The sequence below is a fragment of the Salmo salar genome, chromosome 01, assembly GCF_965601325.2.
Source record: "Salmo salar chromosome 01, fSalSal1, whole genome shotgun sequence".
Taxonomy (NCBI): Eukaryota; Metazoa; Chordata; class Actinopteri; order Salmoniformes; family Salmonidae; genus Salmo; species Salmo salar.
The window spans coordinates 80510199-80523679 of NC_138291.1; the positions used below are offsets into that span (position 1 = coordinate 80510199).

The 13481-nt window shown below is 40.4% G+C and overlaps 1 protein-coding gene across 2 annotated transcripts; it reads left to right on the top strand.

Moving 5' to 3' along the window:
* Window positions 1–3775: 3775 nt before the first annotated feature.
* Window positions 3776–8925, top strand: LOC106612617 (kelch-like protein 31). Of its 2 annotated transcripts, none has more exons than XM_014213955.3 (3): window positions 3776–3931; window positions 5437–6642; window positions 6804–8925. In XM_014213955.3, exons 2-3 carry the CDS (start codon window positions 5468–5470, stop codon window positions 7534–7536), a joined length of 1908 nt encoding a protein of 635 aa, XP_014069430.1. In that variant the 5' UTR covers window positions 3776–3931; window positions 5437–5467; the 3' UTR covers window positions 7537–8925. The 2 variants fall into 2 exon arrangements, with proteins under 2 accessions (XP_014069430.1, XP_014069439.1); XM_014213964.3 differs by having other exon boundaries at window positions 3806–3931; window positions 5440–6642.
* The last annotated feature ends 4556 nt before the right edge of the window (window positions 8926–13481 follow it).

The window sequence follows — 13481 nt, forward strand, 5'->3', positions numbered from 1 at the left end:
CTCTCCTCCACCCCAACCTGGTCTCATAGACTAGATGTAACATAGTAAACTTATATCCGAGAAACACTGAAATGAGTGTGATATGTTACGTTTGGTATGGTTACATAAGTCCAAAGGTTACTTATGACAAAAATGAAAGTAGGGTGCTTGGTCGGGGTGGGCGTATAAAGCGACTGTCTAGCAACCCAAAGGTTGCATGTTCAAAACTCATCACGGACAACTTTTGCATTTTAGCAACTTTGCACCCTCTTACTACTTTTTAGCTACTTTGCAACTACTTAGCATGTTAGGTAACCCTTCCCATAACCTTAACCTTAACCGTAACCCTAACCACTAGCCTAATTAATGTTAGCCACCTAGCTAACGTCAGCGTTAGCGACTGTTAGCCACAGCAATTTGGAATTTGTATTATATCATATGTTTTGCAAATTCGTAACATATTGTACAAATTGCAATTCAGAACATATCATACGAAATGGATGATGGACATCCACAAAGTAATGCCAAATGAAACATAACACATCATACTAAATGGCGTGTCCCAGATTTACATTTACTATGTTATGTCTACCCCTGCTTCTCCACACTCCCAATCCAATCTGAAGTGGTGCCTTCCCAATGCCTTCTCAGACACAGCAGCATACAATCAGTCACAAGAAACTCCCATGTAAACTTTAACAATAGTTGTTTGTAAACTCTTTCAAACATTCATTAGTGTCAAACAAAACAAGCATTTCATGAATTGATTTAGGAAGCAGCTCTACAGACAATATGCATGTTTAAAATATAATAGGCCATGTGATTTATTTCGTAAATCAGTAGCCTAATGTACAATAATTGGGATTCAGTCGACAAGGCAAACGAGGGCTACCAAATTTGAATCATTGATGTCAATCTATTACTGTCCAGGATGTGAGTAATTGTACAATAAAGAATCAGATAAAAACAGGCAATTAGACTTGTTGTTAGTGCGTCTAAAATACCTTCCTTGCTTCTTTTGATTCTTTGAGCTTAAGTTTTAACTGCAACTGTGACTGGATTCTCTGACAATTTTATGGGATTTCCTCTGACACCGCCTATTATATAGGTCCTTGATGGCAGGAAGCTTGGCCCCAGTGATGTACTGGGCCATTCAAACTACCCTCTATAGCGCATTACGGTCAGATGCCGAGCAGTTGCCATACCAGGTGGTGATGCAACCGGTCAGGATTCTCTCGATGGTGCAGCTGTAGAACCTTTTGAGGATCTAGGGACCCTCTCCTGAAGGGAAAAGGTTTTGTCGTGCCCTCTTCACGACTGCCTTGGTATATTTGGACCATGATAGTTCGTTGGTGATGTGGACACCAAGGAACTTGAAACTTTCTACCCGCTCCACTACAGCCCTGTCGATGTTAATGGGGGCATGTTTGGCCCGCCTTTTCCTGTAGTCCACAATCAGCTCCTTTGTCTTGCTCACATTCAGGGAGAGGTTGTTGTCCTGGCACCACACTGCCAGTTCTCTGACCTCCTCCATATGGACTGTCTCATCGTTGTCAGTGATCAGGCACTGTTGTGTCGTCAGCAAACTTAATGATGGTGTTGGAGTCGTGTTTGGCCACGCAGTTGTGGGTGAACAGGGAATACAGGAGGGGACTAAGTACACACCACTGAGGGGCCCCAGTGTTAAGGATCAGCGTGGCAGACGTGTTGTTGCCTACTTTTACCACCTGGGGGTGGCCCATCAGGAAGTCCAGGATCCAGTTGCAGAGGGAGGTGTTTAGTCCCAAAGTCAAATCAAATCAAATCAAATTGTATTGGTCACATACACATGGTTAGCAGATGTTAATGTGAGTGTAGCGAAACGCTTGTGCTTCTAGTTCCGACCATGCAAGTAATATCTAACAAGTCATCTAACAATTTCACAACAACTACCATATACACACAAGTGTAAAGGAATGCTCTGGCACCCCAATGGTGGAACAAGCTCCCTCACGACGCCAGGACAGCGGAGTCAATCACCACCTTCCGGAGACACCTGAAACCCCACCTCTTCAAGGAATACCTGGGTTAGGATAAGGTAATCCTTCTAACCCCCCCCCTTAAAAGATTTAGATGCACTATTGTAAAGTGGTTGTTCCACTGGATATTATAGGTGAATGCACCAATTTGTAAGTCGCTCTGGATAAGAGCGTCTGCTAAATGGCTAAAATGTAAAATGTAAAAAATGAATGAATAAGAATATGTACATATAAATATATGGCTGAGTGATGGCCGAACGGCAAAGGCAAGATCCAGTAGATGGTACAGTATATACATTTGAGATGATTAATGTAGGGTATGTAAACATTATATAAAGTGCCATTAAAGTGTTTAAAGTGACTAGTGATACATTTATTACATCCAATTTTTAATTGTTAAAGTGGCTAGAGATTTGAGTCAGTATGTTGGCAGCAGCCACTCAATGTTAGTGATGGCTGTTTAACAGTCTGATGGCCTTGAGATAGAAGCTGTTTTTCAGTCTCTCGGTCCCAGCTTTCAGTGTTGCTTGCCTCGAAGCGAGCATAAAAGGTATTTAGCTCGTCTGGTAGGCTCGCGTCACTGGGCAGCACGCATTTTGGTTTCCCTTTCTAGTCTGTAATAGTTTTCAAGCCCTGCCACATCCAACGAGCGTCAGAGCCGGTGTAGTAGGATTCAAGCTTAATCCTGTATTGACCCTTTCTTGTTTGATGGTTCATCTGAGGGCATAGCGGGGTTTCTTATTAGCGTCCAGATTTGTCTCCCGCTCCTTGAAAACGGCAGCTCTAGCCTTTAGCTCGATGCAGATGTTGCCTGTAATCCATGGCTTCTGGTTGGGATATGTACATACAGTCACTGTGGGGACGACGTCATCGATGCACTTATTGATGAAGCCGATGACTGAGGTGGTGTATTCCTCAATGCCATTGGATGAATCCCGGAACATATTGTAACGGCCGTCGTCGGTGAAAGTAGGAGACCAAGGTACAGCGGAGGATGTGTATTCATATTAAATATTTAATTAATAGAAACACTATAAACAAACACGAAAAAAGAACGACAGCCTACAGTTCTGCTAGGTACAAAAACTAAACAGAAAGCACTAGACAGAAACAATCACCCACAAAAACCCAAAGGAAAAACAGGCTACTTATGTGTGACTCCCAATCAGCGACAACAAACTACAGCTGTGCCTGATTGGAAACCACACGGCCAAAATCAACGAAACAAACCAACCTAGAAAAAAGAACATAGATCGCCCACCCAATGTAACACCCTGGCCTAACCAAAATAAAGAACAAAAACCCCTCTCTATGGCCAGGGCGTTACACATATTCTAGTCTGTGCTAGAAAAACAGTCCTGTAGTGTAGCAGCCGTGTCATCTGACCACTTCCATATTAAGCGAGTCACTGGTACTTCCTGCTTTAGTTTTTGCTTGTAAGCAGGAATCAGAAGGACAAAATTATGGTCAGATTTGCCAAATGGAGGGCGGGGGAGAGCTTTGTATGCATCTCTGTGTGTGGAGTAAAGGTGGTCAGATGCCGAGCAGTTTCTGCAACCGGTCAGGATGCTCTCGATGCTCTTGAGGTATTAAACTTGGTTGACAACTAGGCCTGTGATATCAAGCCAGAAATATGGATTTTAATGTAGTCTATACTATATGAAAAGTTATTCAGGGTGATCCCAGCTATCATATTACAAATGAATACACTATTGTTAGGGTGTCGGATTGCCTGATTAGGAGTATGGTTTCAGCCTTCAGAGTCTCCAAACTCATGAGTCTTCCACACACGTATTGTGCAATACTTGTATTCGCATATGCTCAGAGGAGGAGCTTGCCCAGCTCTTCTGGCACCATTGAGTATAGCGAGTCTCTCTCTCCTGCACACTATCTGGAGGTGCAAGTCTTTTCTTCACCGGCTTCTCATATCTTTGGTAAGTATGTCCCCGTTTAGGCCATATTATTCCTATGTCATTGAATTTTCTCTGTGTCTGTCAATGAAAAAAGTTGCCTATATGTGTGTCAACAGGTTTGGTTTAATCTTGGCACAGTGACACAATACAGTAGCCTAATGTGTAAGTTTGAAACCATAGTTGTATTGTCAGTGTATTTCCATCAGATTTCCAAATAACTAGGCAAGTTTTTACTATATGCTCAATATTTTATTGTAGGCTGGTATTATTATTGACTGTAGATCTGCTGACTTTTTCAATAATGTTTATCAATTCTAGAAACGTGGATTATTTCATTGATTAGTTGATCATTGGGACATCTTGTAAAAAATAATCGTAATAATAACAGAAGTTTTTAGAAGGACATTAGGCCAGCTCCTCATGCCACAAAGTCTATAAAAGGAACTTCATGGCTGAACTATCAAGCGTTGCTATTCCTGGACATGGTACTGATAAATCATGACAGATGCAGAGAGAGGAATGTTGACTTGCTGACTTGGGCTATAGCATTATTCTGGTATAGTCCTACTATACCTTCTGTCGTTTTAATTCATTTGATGGGTGGGGGGAGTTGGCAGTTTATAGTAATCATGTTGACGTTGATTATGTCTAACAAAATTGCTTTAAATTTGTATTAAATATAAATGCCAAAAATGCAACTAAGATAGAATAGGCCTTCACGTGGTTTGGGAATGTAATGCCCTTGTCACAATCCTCTCCAAATGTCAGAAGAAGAAAAAAATGGTTATGTTTTCATTAACGTGTTGAACTTTGGTTAAAATATCCAAATTGCAGTATAAATGCACACATTTTTTTATTTTTTATTATTCAGACAGCCTTATGTAGCCACTTCATTCCCTTATTCACACTTCAATTTATTTGAGTATATACTTTCTTAACACTTATTTTTCTAAAAACTGCATTGTTGGTTAAGGGCTTATAAGTAAGCATTTCACTGTAAGGTCACCTGTTGTATTTGGCGCCAAATTGGATTATGATTTATTCTACCACTTTGTCAATTATTCCACGACATACATTATCAAATGGCAGCAGCAACATATCAGAAACATATATAACATGCATAAATGCAGTATGCAGTATTGCATAAATGCAGCATAAATGCAGTATTTCTTTACTTACCTATTGTTCACTTAATACCTTTTTTGCACTATTGGTTAGAGCCTGTAAGTAAGCATTTCACTGTAAGGTGACACCTGTTGTATTCAGCGCACGTGACAAATAAACTTTGATTTGATTTGACTGATAATTTCTAAAAGCAGACCTACTTATAACCACAAGTATAGGTAATGATTATTACCTACTATATTACACATCTGATTTTGACAATATTTTGTATGACAATATTTAGTAAACTGTACATCAGTCAGATTTGCCTTCAATGTATTATTTACCATTCGGTGTGGTGATTGTGATTGTTAATATCCAAAGGTTGCTCTCTCTCTGTCATATTATTATTTTCTTTACAGTAGGTCTGGGCTGTGTCCCTCTGCTGCAGACATGGCTCCCAAAAAGAACAAGACTGCCAAAAAAAACAAAGGGGATATCAATGAAATAACCATAATGGTCGAGGATAGCCCGATCAATAATATCAATGGGCTGAATACCTTGTTGGAGGGAGGAAACGGCTTCAGCTGCATCTCAAGTGAAGTCACTGACCCTGTTTATGCTCCTAATCTCTTGGAGGGTCTTAGTACCATGAGGCAGGACAGTTTCCTCTGTGACCTGACCGTCTCCACCAAGTCAAAGTCCTTCGATGTCCACAAAGTTGTCATGGCCTCCTGCAGTGAGTACATTCAGAATATCTTAAAGAGGGATTCCGCCCTCACGAAGATCGACCTGAACGACCTTTCACCCACAGGCCTGGCCACAGCCATCACATACGCCTACTCAGGGAAACTAACCCTGTCGTTGTACAGCATTGGCAGCACCATCGCAGCAGCCATGCTGTTGCAGATCAACACCCTGGTGAAGATGTGCAGCGACTTCCTCATGCAGGAGCTCAGTGCGGAGAACTGCATGTACGTGGCCAACATCGCCGACACCTACAACCTCAAAGAAACAAAGCAGGCCTCCCAGAAGTTCATGAGGGAGAACTTTATAGAGTTCTCTGAGATGGAGCAGTTCCTGAAGCTCACTTACGAGCAGATCAATGACTTCCTCAGTGATGATTCCCTGCAGTTGCCCTCTGAGATTACAGCCTTTCAGATAGCCATGAAGTGGTTGGACTTCAACGAGAAGAGGCTGAAATACGCCCCAGATCTTCTGACCAACATCCGCTTCGGGACCATCTCAGCCATGGACCTGGTCAACCATGTCCAGAGTGTGCCCAGAATGATGCAGGACCCCGAGTGCCATCGTCTCCTAGTGGACGCCATGAATTACCACCTGTTGCCCTACCAGCAGAACATTCTGCAGTCCCGCAGAACAAAGGTACGTGGTGGCCTCCGGGTCATGCTGACAGTGGGTGGACGACCGGCCTTGACGGAGAAGTCTCTCAGCAAAGAGGTCCTCTACAGGGATGATGACGATGTATGGAATAGGCTCACAGAGATGCCAGCCAAGAGCTTCAATCAGTGTGTGGCAGTCCTGGATTGCTTCCTTTATGTTGCTGGTGGTGAAGACCAGAATGATGCCAGGAACCAGGCTAAACATGCTGTCAGCAACTTCTGCAGGTGAGGATTTGAGTCTATATAAGCTTATTCTATTGTAAATGTATTTTCTCTGCTCTTAAAGTATGGCCGATATTACACAGACCATGACAGGCTATTGTACTGTACATTCAATTGTGTATTGAATAATAATATGAATCTAATACATTTTTATGGGCAATTAGGTATGATCCTCGATTCAACACCTGGATTCATTTGACCAACATGATCCAGAAGCGCACCCACTTCAGTCTCAACACCTTCAATGGCCTCTTGTTCGCTATTGGTGGTCGTAACTCTGATGGATGCCAGGCTTCAATGGAGTGCTACGTGCCCTCCTCTAACCAATGGCAGATGAAAGCCCCCATGGAAATCCCCCGGTGCTGCCATGCCAGCTCTGTCATTGATGGCAAGATCCTTGTTAGCGGTGGTTACATCAACAACGCGTACTCCAGGGCTGTGTGCAGCTATGATCCTTCCACTGATGTGTGGCAGGATAAAAACAGTTTGAGCTCCCCTAGAGGCTGGCATTCCGCTGCTACAGTCGGAGAACGGGCTTACGTGATTGGTGGCAGCCAGCTGGGTGGCCGTGGAGAGAGGGTTGATGTCTTAGCTGTTGAGTGTTTCAACCCTCACAATGGGCAGTGGAGCTACTCTGCCCCCCTGAACACAGGAGTGAGCACTGCTGGTATCGTCAGCATGAATAATAAGATCTATCTTCTTGGAGGCTGGAACGAGATTGAGAAGAAGTACAAGAAATGCATCCAGGTGTATAACCCTGACCTCAATGAATGGACTGAGGACGATGAGTTGCCAGAGGCTACAGTTGGCATCTCATGCTGTGTCGTTACCATACCCACACGCAAAACACGAGAGTCCAGGGCCAGCTCAGTTTTATCTGCGCCAGTCAGCATATAGAGTCTGGTAGGTCGTTTGAAAAGTAGTTTACTTGCTAATTAAAGCAAGACCAAAAATCCTCTGGCCAGTTCATTTCAGAAAATCCTTTATGGCTTTCAATGCAGAAAGTGATCATCCCTACTTAAGGTCAGAAAAAAAGTGATAACATACAAATGTCACACATACAACTAATTTGGAATTGAATCAGATATATTCAAATTGTTTTCATGAGTTTAATTAAGGCTTTAATGTGTGACAATTCAGGAAGTTGTTTGTGTTGTGAGACAAATTAAAATCTTCTATTATGATGGGAACATTTCTTTTCTTTTGGGGCCTATTCAGCCATAATAGTTGAATCAGCCACAGACCATAGCTGTTATTCCCAATATAATACTTATTTGATGGTATATGTGCTAATAGTAACTGCATTATTTATACAATACACATAAACATGCCCATATATTGAACCCTTGTTATAATGTCACTATCATTATTTTCCAGTGACATAAAGCTAAATACACTGTATATAGTATAAACAAAGACTGGACATATGATGATGGAAGACTGTATACTTAAAACATCATATACAACTGTGAAATAACATTTCAACTTGAAAAGAAAATGTCTCTGAAATTAGATGTCAATGCAGAAGGTAAAGGAATTACTTTGTTGCTGGATTAATAAATCATGAAGATATGATATATTGTATCTACCAGGAGTAGGTGCTGTTGGTTAGTATTTGTTGCTTCTTTTACTTGAGCATTTAACACACTACACAGTACAGTTATGTGAATTGGGATGAATTTGATCACTCTTTTGAGATCTTCTTGCGCAGCAGGAAATGCAGATGAGCTTAGTGAAAACCCATAAATTCACTGAAAACCCATACTAACACATGGTTATATTAACAGCACTTTTCATGTACACTACTTTTGGCCAGCTAATAACCTAACCACCGATCAAGCAACATTGTGGACTAAACATTCAAATCCTGTTGCTGCAGGATTATTTTGCTGTGACAATATAGGTCAAATTATGATCCTATGTACTGTCCTGCCTCAGAAGAAGCTGGGAGAATGTAGTTATGATGAAGGTTGAATGGGTCAAAAATTAATTTGACAGTGGTCATATATGTTTTGTAAAGAATTGTGAATACTGGAACATTAAGCTATTAGCCTGAGCTGTTAAGGGTGTGGGCACTCTGCAACAGTGCCTCTTAATTTCCCTGAAAGCTCATGATTTGTCTTGTTCTTATGTTTACATTTTTAAACGGTGCCCTCACTTGTAGGTGAAGCTGGAATGTCTCATCATACTGTACTGCTATGGCTGACTCTGTAAAACAACACATTTCACTGCGCCTATAGCCTTTTTCTTCAAGGCTATACACCACTATAAAAAAAACTACATAAATATTGTCTGAACTTGACTATTTCTATGTTATTTATACAAAGCTATATTTTACTGTCATATATGCAAACACATATTTCATTTTATCTTTGATATGAGTTTTCATACTTTCATGAGGCCACAGAAGCCAAGTAATTTCATTTGCAGGCATACATCTACAAAAAAGTTATTCATCATCAATCAATCAGTATAATAACTGTACATGAGTAATTTATTTAGTTTGACCTGTTCAATGGAACCAAGGGAATAGTCTAATTAAATGAGTGAGCTAAATCAAGCACACCTCAAATACTTTCTATATTTGAAAGTATATTACATGTATTTGACCCAGGTCTGCTGAACAGGTCTGAGCTTACTTGGCCTATTTGCAGTAAATCCCATGGCTGTGAGACATATTTGCCTATGAACTTGAATAATCATACATGAGCCACCTTCTTTCATGGTCTAACTCCACCCATTGTTGAATCGTTGTGACTATCAGGTTCAAACCTCACGTAGAGAAGAAGTACAAGTAGTAGACTACAGAGGGCGACATTTTCAGTCCTCTTCACAGTGTCGAAGTGTGCAAAAACAATTTTAGCCCTGTAATTTGCAGCATAGATAATACAGATCATCTCAAAACCAACATCTGTGAGTTATCAGTAATACATTGCAGATCTAAGGTTAACAGTGTGTATATGTGAAACAATAACGTCAGCAATGTAGGTCACTCTAAATGGCAATATGACTTAATCATTATTCCATCAAGTTTGCTTGCCCCATTTTGCTATTTTCAAAAGAGCGATTCTGTCTTGATATCTGAAAAACCTATATTGTTGTTTTTTACTATATAGTAATTTGGTTAAGAAAATAAACCTTTTTAAGTTATAAAGATGTTTAATTTAATCAAGTTTAGAATAAGACTGTAACCTAACAAAATGTGGAAAAAGTAAAGGGGTCCGAATACTTTCCGAAGGCATTGTAACTAATTATTTTCTCCCCATCAGCAACCATTTGTGAACAGGAAAGAGGTAAGGCTGAAGGTGAGGTTTTTGCCATTGATGGGCATAGCAGCTTAGATCAGCTCCTGGCCTCTCATCAAAGATACTGGTCGGTCACACACAAACACACACACAGAAAGCACTGATTTCATTATCAATGGTGGTTATGATTAGCCTGGTGGAACCAACAGCCATTTTATATTTCACTTCAGATATCATAAAATGTGAAGTGAAATAGAATGGTGAACACAGCACTTAGGCTGGCTCCATCGAGCTTGGTTATGCCCTGGACATTCTATGCATCCAAGTAGAAAATATGCAACAAATAATGTCAATTTACATATATTATGTTTCACAATTAGGTTATCAAATGTATCAAAGTAATGAAGTGGGTTACCTTCTGTATTTGTACAAATGATGAGCCTGTGAAAGCTGTTGCCGCTGACAGGTGAAGGTTGCTGACAGCGAGAGCATGTCTGCATGATGCTGATGAGGGCCCCCTTGCTTGTCTTCTCTATGCTGCATGTTCACCTGCAAACTGGACAGCTCTCAAACAACTGCAGCATGCAATTGTATGAGGTGGTGATGACTGGGAGGTCCTGCGACAGGGTGATATAATAGACAGCCAAATGGTAAATTGTATTTTGTTCTAATGAAAGGACAAAGCTTTTTGATAATGCACTTCACAACCAAAATGACTCTACAGGTCTACTGAAGAATTAGCCTACTATTTTATCATGCCAGGTATTTTTTTATACAGCTTTTCACATTTTACATAACACACATTACCTGTCGTTGTTGATGAAGTCATCTGTGTCATCAGGGCAGTAACTCGGGACAATATCAGAGGTCTCATGATGGTGTGTCCTTTTCATAGGAGTCAAGGGAGACTCTGGCAACAACGGAGGAGGTGTCACAAGAGTACTTGTGTCGCATTACACACTTTTATTCTGAGCTCTTGCCTGAGAAGCTGTGAAAATAGCAAGTGAACAATGAATGAAAATATTTTTTGAGGTACTACACCATTGCAATCACATTGCTGGACATATTATGATACCCACATTTGGTCCTTCTGGTTGGTCCCGGCATCTGTTCATGACCAGGGGATCAGTCTGGCAACCAACTGTGCACTTTGTCTAACAGAAAAATAGAGTCAACAATTGTCATCGTCCCTCAATTATAAAACATAGCTCAAGAAATAACGTAATCTCATTTGGAAGCTAATTCTATGACTGGCTCCAGATTGGATTAGATTCAGGCCTGTGACACTATCAAACCAACTGTGACATATTTTGCTATGGCCCTGGGTTGGTTTGTTTTTGTTACTGCTAGTTGGTGTACTGTTGTAGTCAGACATGAGTTAGCTAGTACCACCATGCAACATGGACTCAGGAGTAGACGTAACATAGTAGATATAAATCTTTCTCCCTGCATTTAATATGATATTGTATGTATTAATTTGTGGATGTCCATCATCCCTTTCATATGATATGTTTCAAATTACGATTCTTATTATATGTTACGAATTGCAATTCTTACAGTATGTTATGAATTTGCAATACGTATGATATGTTATAAATTCCAATTTGTGGTGGCTAACGTTAGCTAGGCTAGGGGTTAGGGTTAAGGTTAGGGTTAGAGTTAAGAGTTAGGTTAAAGGGTTAATATTAGGGTTAGCTAACATGCTAAGTAGTTGCAAAGTAGAAAAAAAGTAGTAAGTGATTGCAAAGTTTGTATTGAACTAAAATGCTAAAGTTGTCAGTGATGAGATTCGAACATGGAACCTTTGGTTTGCTAAACGTTCACATTATATGTCTACCCATCCACCTCGACCTACCATTCTTCCTTCGTTTTTTCCTTAACCTCTCTTGGGTAGGGGGCAGTATTTTCACATCCGGATGAAAAGTGTGCCCAAAGTAAACTGCCTGTTACTCAGGCCCAGACGCTAGGATATGCATATAATTGGTAGATTTGGATAGAAAACACTCTAAAGTTTCTAAAACTGTTAAAATAATGTCTGTGAGTATAACAGAACTGATATGGCAGGCGAAGCCCTGAGGACAAACCACCCCCACCAAAAAAAAAATTCAACCTACCACTATTTTCAATGGCTGTCACTTTTATTATAAGGCGAAGTCCTCCCAGATTTCAGTTCCTAGGGATTCCACTCGATGTCAACAGTCTTTAGAAAGAGTTTCAGGTTGGTTTTTGGAAAAATGAGCCAGAAATGTTTGTTTTTCTAGGTGGTTCCCATTTTGGCTGTAGTGTTTCCAAGCACGTAAATGAGAGCGCGTTCTTTGGTATTTTCCTCTGGTAAAGACAATAACGATTGTCCGTCTTAAATTTTATCGTTTATTTACGTATTAGGGTACCTAAGGTTTGATTATAAACGTTGTTTGACTTGTTTGGAAAAGTTTATTAGAAACGTTTGGGATTCATTTTGTATGCATTTTGATGGAGGGAAACTGGGTGGATTATTGACTGAAGCGCGTCAGCTAAACTGAGTTTTTATGGAGAATAAAGAAGGACATTATCGAACAAAAGGACCATTTGTGATGTAACTGGGACCTTTTGGAGTGCCAACAGAAGAAGATCATCAAAGGTAAGGAATTTATTATATCGCTATTTCTGACTTTCGTGTCGCACCTGCCTGGTTTTGTATGCGGGGCGCTGTCCTCAGATAATCGCATGGTGTGCTTTCGACGTAAAGCCTTTTTGAAATCTGACACAGCGGCGGGATTAACAAGAAGTTAAGCTTTATTTTGATGTATTACACTTGTGATTTTATGAAAGTTAAATATTTATAATTCTGTAGTTTGAATTTCGCGCTCTGCAATTTCACCGGATGTTGGCCAGGTGGGACGCTACCGTCGCACCTGCCCATAAGAAATTAAGTAACCTTCTGTCTTATGTAACCATACCAAACATAACATGCTAATTTGAGTGTCCCGGATTTACATTTACTATGTTACATCTAGGCTATGAGACCAGGCTGCACCATAGCTGCATTCAATATTTATTTGTGCCCTAGACACGGTTTGCACCTCAGAGGCTAATGTGACTGTTTCATGTAAATTGCACTAATTTACAGTGGCATGGAAATACGACGACTTTGCTAAAGTAGGCATATAACTAGTAGGAAACAACTTTGCCATATTATGTTGTAAAATGTACTTTAGAGAGATGGCAATGTTGCCATTACTGTTACTATCAAAGTTAGTCAAAAATAACTAGAAATGCTAAAGTTGGCTAGCTAAAATAAGGTGGTCCCATCAATCTTAGTTAGCTGGTTAAAGTTATACTGCATCTAAGGTCAATCTGGCGACATTACAATCATGGCAAATGTTTTTCCTACTAATAATTAGCTTTCTTTTGAAATGTTTCCAAGCCAAAGCTGAGTTGTTGGCAGTGCATCATGCTGCTAGCATGCATTGCATGGTCAATCCGTAAAGGGCTTTTCAGTCTCAAGCGGCCATGAAACAAGGGAGCCCCATTCAATGATGGGAAGCAAAATGGCCGGAGGGGCGATTTGCAAGTGGAGTTTGGCAAAAGGGGGCATGATTTGTTGACATAATTGTA